The 8,516-nt window shown below is 46.2% G+C and overlaps 1 protein-coding gene across 5 annotated transcripts in view; it reads right to left on the bottom strand.

Annotated features, from left to right (window-relative positions):
* LOC124004050 (alpha-1,6-mannosylglycoprotein 6-beta-N-acetylglucosaminyltransferase B-like) overlaps positions 1-8,516 on the bottom strand; it is a 229,084-nt gene that overhangs the window by 143,322 nt on the left and 77,246 nt on the right. For all 5 annotated transcript variants that reach the window (XM_046312803.1, XM_046312801.1, XM_046312800.1 and 2 more), the window contains one exon: positions 1,239-1,348. In XM_046312803.1, coding sequence (XP_046168759.1) covers positions 1,239-1,348 — 110 coding nt within the window. The remainder of the gene's footprint in view (positions 1-1,238; positions 1,349-8,516) is intronic.

Raw genomic sequence — 8,516 nt, forward strand, 5'->3', positions numbered from 1 at the left:
TCCACTCTCTCTATCTCCCCTACCCCTTTGTCTATCCCTCTCTCTCTATATATATATATATACACTCCTCTCTCTGGACCAAAACATTCTCTGACTGCTTCCATATGTCTAATGAAGGCTTTGTCTCTCTCCATCTCAGTCACTCCATCCCTCAAGCTTCTCTCCTCTCAAACACGCCACATATCTCCCAGCGACACGTTTCAGCGCCGTCTATTTGATTACAACAATAATAACCATCGCAATGGCCACCATTAAATGTGCGGCGGACTAATTCCAGAAAAACTTGAGGCATAAAAAAAGCGTTAGCTGGGAGGGAGGTGCCAATTCCAACTTCCGAGCACATCGTCACGTGTGTCTCTCTCAGCCACGCGATGAATCCCCGATGCGCTCGAGTCGAAACGCACAATAGCGTCCGCCTGGTGTGGTTTGTATTAATCTGCGATTAATAAAAAGCGGTTGTGGTTCTGCCCTCACGTCTTCACCGTGAAACAAAGGGAGATAAAAAAAAAACGAATTACCTCTGATAAAGATTTTGCTGTTGGTTGAGGAGAGGGAGAAGGAGGGAAGAAGAGTTGATGAAGGACTGAGTTCCCTTGATAAACGCCCGCGTGTGCCTCTTCCTGTGTGTATGTTTCCAGCGCAATCGGCATCATTTGTGCCAGTAGCGGAATTATTTCTGATTTGATTAAAAAAGGAGGAGGTGGGCAGAAGGAGTCAACAGCAGTGGAGGGAAAGCAATACAATGGAGACGGGAATAAAGGAAGACTCTGCGGCTGTACTGTCCATCTGTTTTATTACAGTAGATCTTACTTTCATTTCCCACACACCAGCTCATTTTCATACGCGAATCACTTGTTCTGTCGCACTTTGAATGGCTGCTGTTTTTTTTTTAGATCTGAGGTGCAAACGTCTGACCTGTGTTGCCGTTTGAAAGTTTGGAATTGATGTTCTGATCACCCGCCGGAGGATTACAGCGTCGAGTATATAGTGGCATATAGTGGTAGGAACCTTTTCACACCGCTTGAGCCAAACCGACCAGAGTCAAGATGCACTGAGCTGGCCTGAGTTAGCCATCCACCATAGTTGTCACCTTAGCTGTTGGAACCGCGCTGGAAAGGACAATGTTCATAGAGAGTAAGGTTTAGGCCACCGCAATGATGTGAATAAGACATGGGCAGTTCCATTATGTATTGCACAGCACAAACACAGTCTGTAATATTAGTGTTATGATATTGTACCTCTGCCGGCGGCCATGCTGTTCTGGAGGATCTGTTCCACTCTGACCGCCATGTTGGACACGTTCTGAGCTATAGCCTGGATCCTCTCTACCAGGCCTGCTGGCTGGAACCTGCACACACAACACAGACCGAAAAGACACAATCATACAAAGTGAGAAACAGACTTTGGGCTGCTCTTTCATCCCACACTGTGTAGCGACAGACGGAGAACAACATCAGTGTCACCTCAAACTCCTTACGGTACCATCTGACTGGATGACTTAACAGCGCTAATAAAAGTTGAGCAGAATAAAGAGCTTGTGCTTATACATCTCTCTCTCTCTCGTTCTCTCTGTTGCTCTCTCTCTCTCTCTCTCTCTCTCTCTCTCTGTTGCTCTCTCTCTCTCTCTCTCTCTCTCTCTCTCTCTCTCTCTCTCTCTCTCTCTCTCTCCCTCCCTCCCTCCCTCCCTCCCTCCCTCTCTCTCTCTCTCTCTCTCTCTCTCTCTCTCTCTCTCTCTCTCTCCCTCTTTCTCTTTCCTACAGATGTAAGACAGTGTTAACAGGCTGCCGAAGAGGCTAATTGTGAGGCACTTGGTTGGAGCGTGAAATAGAAAAGGCCCCATACCGCCTGCTGTAACAGCCAATACAATTTCCTCTGCAGGATAAGACGGCTCCCTTGAAGGGAGAAGGGAGGGGCGGTTTGGGAAGGAGTTTTAGTGTACAGAGGTGCGCAATACCCACTAACTGTTTTGCCCAGTCAGCAGGCAGCATTAACCCCCACTAACAGATAATGATCAGAGAGAGGATCAGGGAGTGTGTGTGTGTGTGTGTGTGCTCTCTGTAAATGAGGTAGAGGATAGATTGCTGAGCTGCCTAATTGACTAACTGTCTGTCCACAGTGATGGGGAGTTAGCTACAGAAAGAGAAACGGTCTCAGGGGAGGAAATGAAACTCATTCTAGACGAGTGTTCTCAGGCTGTGGCTGGCTTAAGTACAAGCAGTAGACAGCTGTAAAGGATACACAAAAAGCCGAGACCTAATTTAGCGAATAATAGTGCTAATATGTTTTTGACTTTATTGTGTGTATCCTCGATAGTTTTTAAATATACATACTATACGTGTTGATGTTTCAACGTGGTGGCATCATATATTTCATGTTTTATTTGATTTGATTTCACCTTTATTTAACTCGGCAAGTCAGTTAAGAACAAATTCTTTATTTGCAATGACGGCCTACGCCGGTCAAACCAGGACCAGTCTGGACACACCTACTCCTTCTACGGTTTTTCTTTATTTTTGATCTATTTTCTACATTGTAGAATAATAGTGAAGACGTCAAAACTATGAACTAAACAGATATGGAATCATGTAGTAACCAAAAAAGTGTTAAACAAATCAAAACATATTCTATTCCATTTTTTTTCTACCTAAAGGGGTCCTAAAATGAAAAATCAAATAGCTAACTGATCCATAATTCCATATGTCAGCTTAGCACCCTCTCCCCCAACTATTTTTTAGGGCATCTCACGTCTGAAATGTCAAAGCGGAAATGACAAACTTTAGAAACCTTTTATAACTGAAATATACTACACGTTTGAAAATTGTCAGCGACAAAAGAGGGATCAAATTAAGATCCTACATTCTGCAGGGGCTCTAAGCAGGGGCTTAGTAGAGGGCATAGAACAGCCAGGATTTGTTATCTATGAGCAAAAGACAATTCCTGGAGCTTTGTGGCCTACCTTACTGGATGGATAGCTGTCTTTGTCTTGGACTAGAATAAATGGATTTCCTGAGGTGTCTCTAATAATTAAAGCCAGAAGCCCAGTTAGATTTGGTGTCCAACAGCAGGACACATGATTTGGAATCACTTTGACTTGGAGAGTGGCTGTGGAGGGAGAGGAGAGTTGTTGGACAGTCTCATTGAGGGGGTTAGATGGTTCACCTGAGGTGGTTAAAGGCTGCTAGGCTGGGCACAGGACCAAAGCACAGAGCACAGCCCTCTGACGGAGCACACGAGGATTAATGGTGGTGCACAAAGGACACAGAGAGGAACACACACACACACGCACACACACACACATGCACGCTCACACATACTGTACGCAGAGGAACGCGCACACACACACACACACACACACACACACACACACACACACACACACACACACACACACACACACACACACACACACACACACACACACACACACACACACACACACACACACACACACACACACACACACACACACACACATTTACAGTTGGAAGGATCAAGCCACGTCTCTCTCTGCTCCAGTGGACTGTGATTCCTATTACATCACTCATCTCTACTTCTAATCTCCCTCTCTTTTCTCTATTTCACTTACTTTCTACACTCTATCATTAGCTGTCGAATTCCCCTCTCTTTTTCTCTCTCCCCCTCTATCTCTCTCTCTCTCTTTTTCTCTCTCCCTCCCTCTGAGTTCGCTCCGTCAAGTTATTCCTTTTCCGGGAACACACAAGAAACAAACCAAACGAATCCAAACAGGGGAAACGGAATTGAATGATTGAATCACATAAACCTATTTCCTCCCCCTCCTCCATGTTGCTCTCTCTTTTTCTCCCTCTCTTCTCTAGCTTGTCTGTTTAATAGTAAAGGAGGCGTCTGCCTCCGTTCCATCCAGAGGAATATGTTATTCTGAAGAGCGTGCCATCCCAGTACATCAAATATGTATACGCCTGTAATCTTTCATCATAATTATCCTTTAATGTGTCTCTGTAACAATTTTCCCTCATCATAAGGCATGGGCCAAAGACGATGGGATATTTTTTGATTGCGTGATGTCACGTAATACGGAGAACTCTCTCTGGTTATTAATCTCTCCCGCCGTCTTTTGCCTCACAACAGTATTGCTCTTCTTTCTTCTTTTCTCTCTCTCTCTCTCTCTCTCTCTCTCTCTCTCTCTCTCTCTCTCTCTCTCTCTCTCTCTCTCTCTCTCTCTCTCTCTCTCTCTCTCTCTCTCTCTCTCAATTCAATTCAATTCAATTCAAGGGCTTTATTGGCATGGGAAACATGTGTTAACATTGCCAAAGCAAGTGAGGTAGACAACATACAAAGTGAATATATAAAGTCTATATAAAGTATTTCTTCTTTTCTCTCTCTCTCTCTCTCTCTCTCTCTCTCTCTCTCTCTCTCTCTCTCTCTCTCTCTCTCTCTCTCTCTCTCTCTCTCTCTCTCTCTCACCTCTCTCTCCCCTATTGCTCTTTTCTCTCCCTTCCCCTCTCCCCTATCACTCTCTTTTCTCTCCCTTCCCCTCTCCCCTATCGCTCTCTTTTCTCTCCCTTCCCCTCTCCCCTATCACTCTCTTTTCTCTCCTTTCCCCTCTCCCCTATCGCTCTCTTGTCTCTCCCTTCCCCTCTCCCCTATCGCTCTCTTTTCTCTCCCTTCCCCTCTCCCATATCACTCTCTTGTCTCTCCCTTCCCCTCTCCCCTATCGCTCTCTTTTCTCTCCCTTCCCCTCTCCCCTATCGCTCTCTTTTCTCTCCTTCCCCTCTCCCCTATCGCTCTCTTTTCTCTCCCTTCCCCTCTCCCCTATCGCTCTCTTTTCTCTCCCTTCCCCTCTCCCATATCGCTCTCTTTTCTCTCCTTTCTCCTCTCCTCTATCGCTCTCTTTTCTCTCCCTTCCCCTCTCCCCTATGGCTCTCTTTTCTCTCCCTTCCCCTCTCCCCTATCGCTCTCTTTTCTCTCCCTTCCCCTCTCCCATATCGCTCTCTTTTCTCTCCCTTCCCCTCTCCCCTATCGCTCTCTTTTCTCTCCCTTCCCTCTCCCCTATCGCTCTCTTTTCTCTCCCTTCCCCTCTCCCATATCACTCTCTTTTCTCTCCTTTCCCCTCTCCTCTATCGCTCTCTTTTCTCTCCTTTCCCCTCTCCTCTATCGCTCTCTTTTCTCTCCCTTCCCCTCTCCCATATCACTCTCTTTTCTCTCCTTCCCTCTCCCATATCGCTCTCTTTTCTCTCCTTCCCCTCTCCCCTATCGCTCTCTTTTCTCTGCCTTCCCCTCTCCCCTATCGCTCTCTTTTCTCTCCTTTCCCCTCTCCTCTATCGCTCTCTTTTCTCTCCTTTCCCCTCTCCTCTATCGCTCTCTTTTCTCTCCTTTCCCCTCTCCTCTATCGCTCTCTTTTCTCTCCCTTCCCTCTCCCATATCACTCTCTTTTCTCTCCTTTCCCCTCTCCTCTATCGCTCTCTTTTCTCTCCCTTCCCCTCTCCCATATCACTCTCTTTTCTCTCCTTCCCCTCTCCCATATCACTCTCTTTTCTCTCCCTTCCCCTCTCCCCTATCGCTCTCTTTTCTCTCCCTTCCCCTCTCCCCTATCGCTCTCTTTTCTCTCCTTTCCCCTCTCCTCTATCGCTCTCTTTTCTCTCCTTTCCCCTCTCCTCTATCGCTCTCTTTTCTCTCCTTTCCCCTCTCCTCTATCGCTCTCTTTTCTCTCCCTTCCCCTCTCCCATATCACTCTCTTTTCTCTCCTTTCCCCTCTCCTCTATCGCTCTCTTTTCTCTCCTTTCCCCTCTCCTCTATCGCTCTCTTTTCTCTCCCTTCCCCTCTCCCATATCACTCTCTTTTCTCTCCTTTCCCCTCTCCTCTATCGCTCTCTTTTCTCTCCTTTCCCCTCTCCTCTATCGCTCTCTTTTCTCTCCTTTCCCCTCTCCTCTATCGCTCTCTTTTCTCTCCTTTCCCCTCTCCTCTATCGCTCTCTTTTCTCTCCTTTCCCCTCTCCTCTATCGCTCTCTTTTCTCTCCTTTCCCCTCTCCTCTATCGCTCTCTTTTCTCTCCTTTCCCCTCTCCTCTATCGCTCTCTTTTCTCTCCTTTCCCCTCTCCTCTATCGCTCTCTTTTCTCTCCCTTCCCCTCTCCCATATCACTCTCTTTTCTCTCCCTTCCCCTCTCCCATATCGCTCTCTTTTCTCTCCCTTCCCCTCTCCCCTATCGCTCTCTTTTCTCTCCCTTCCCCTCTCCCCTATCGCTCTCTTTTCTCTCCTTTCCCCTCTCCTCTATCGCTCTCTTTTCTCTCCTTTCCCCTCTCCTCTATCGCTCTCTTTTCTCTCCTTTCCCTCTCCTCTATCGCTCTCTTTTCTCTCCCTTCCCCTCTCCCATATCACTCTCTTTTCTCTCCTTTCCCCTCTCCTCTATCGCTCTCTTTTCTCTCCCTTCCCCTCTCCCATATCACTCTCTTTTCTCTCCCTTCCCCTCTCCCATATCACTCTCTTTTCTCTCCCTTCCCCTCTCCCCTATCGCTCTCTTTTCTCTCCTTCCCCTCTCCCCTATCGCTCTCTTTTCTCTCCTTTCCCCTCTCCTCTATCGCTCTCTTTTCTCTCCTTTCCCCTCTCCTCTATCGCTCTCTTTTCTCTCCTTTCCCCTCTCCTCTATCGCTCTCTTTTCTCTCCCTTCCCCTCTCCCATATCACTCTCTTTTCTCTCCTTTCCCCTCTCCTCTATCGCTCTCTTTTCTCTCCTTTCCCCTCTCCTCTATCGCTCTCTTTTCTCTCCCTTCCCCTCTCCCATATCACTCTCTTTTCTCTCCTTTCCCCTCTCCTCTATCGCTCTCTTTTCTCTCCTTTCCCCTCTCCTCTATCGCTCTCTTTTCTCTCCTTTCCCCTCTCCTCTATCGCTCTCTTTTCTCTCCTTTCCCCTCTCCTCTATCGCTCTCTTTTCTCTCCTTTCCCCTCTCCTCTATCGCTCTCTTTTCTCTCCTTTCCCCTCTCCTCTATCGCTCTCTTTTCTCTCCTTTCCCCTCTCCTCTATCGCTCTCTTTTCTCTCCTTTCCCCTCTCCTCTATCGCTCTCTTTTCTCTCCTTTCCCCTCTCCTCTATCGCTCTCTTTTCTCTCCTTTCCCCTCTCCTCTATCGCTCTCTTTTCTCTCCTTTCCCCTCTCCTCTATCGCTCTCTTTTCTCTCCTTTCCCCTCTCCTCTATCGCTCTCTTTTCTCTCCTTTCCCCTCTCCTCTATCGCTCTCTTTTCTCTCCTTCCCCTCTCCTCTATCGCTCTCTTTTCTCTCCTTTCCCCTCTCCTCTATTGCTCTCTTTTCTCTTCCTTTCTTACTCATGTCTGTTAGCACAGTCCCATAGTGACAGATACATAGAGTGGTGTAGGTCATGTGTTTTAGAGGGCACATCACCAAGTCACAGAGTTCTAAGCCTTAGGGGCCATAGGGACACCTTGCCTGGGGCCAAACACTCCCTGGGGGCCACTCAAGGGATCTGGTCCAATGACAGCTCAGCTCTTTAGGTCACCATGACAACTCAACAGGGATATTACAAAGCAGAGTAACTGTACTCACACTACCTCCAGTAATTAAAGATGCATTGACCATACAGTAGATGGAAATGCATTATTGATTAACTGACTGATTCATTTGGCCATTAAAAAAGAAACATGATGATATACATAGATATTACAAGGTTGGAAACACCTACTCACTCAAAGGTTTTTCTTTATTTATCTCTATTTTCTATGTTGTAGAATAATAGTTAAGACATCAAAACAATGAAATAACACATATGGAATCATGTAGTAACCAAAAATGTGTTAAAGAAATCAAAACATATTTTAAAGAAAAACCCTATCCTTAGTAGGTGTATTCAGACTTTTGACTGGTACTGTATATAGATATTTATTTATTTTTACACATATTTAACCTCTTTTTTTGGGGTTAGGCACAAAACTACCTTCATACTTCCATTCGTTTTTTAAAAGCCGTGAGGTTAAACCGTTCGTACACTGCAGACGTTTCCATGAGAAGACATTCGGGATGTCTCATGGTCTGACAAACACTGCTCTAGCTCCGCCTCCTTTCACATCAGATACAGACGTGCGGCACGGGCGGATGTGGTGGATTGAGACACGTCCAATGCAAAGAAACAGATATCTTTAGCTTAAACTGACTGATTTTGATGGGGATTTTTGTTGTTGTTATGTAACTTAGATTGACGCACTGGTGTGTCAATCGACTCTAGGGGGTTATTTATAATCCACATAACAAATGACATTTGTTGTTGCTGCAGGAATATTTTCCGGTTGTAGCAAACTGGCTCAAATTAGTAGGTAGAGTGAAACAGTCTTTACGCAAGAGAGGAACATGACCAGATATTGATTCAAGTTAACATCTGCTCCAGACAATACATATCACACCCTCCGCTCGCATTTTCACATGCAGTGCTGAACCGAAGTGTTCGTCTGGCATTATTTAACCAGGCCTGATTCTGGTGGCTATAGACACAAGGGATTCTAGAGCCAGAGTCTGATCGAGCGGTAACGCTCACGG

Source organism: Oncorhynchus gorbuscha, linkage group LG18, assembly GCF_021184085.1.
Source record: "Oncorhynchus gorbuscha isolate QuinsamMale2020 ecotype Even-year linkage group LG18, OgorEven_v1.0, whole genome shotgun sequence".
NCBI classification, from domain to species: domain Eukaryota; kingdom Metazoa; phylum Chordata; class Actinopteri; order Salmoniformes; family Salmonidae; genus Oncorhynchus; species Oncorhynchus gorbuscha.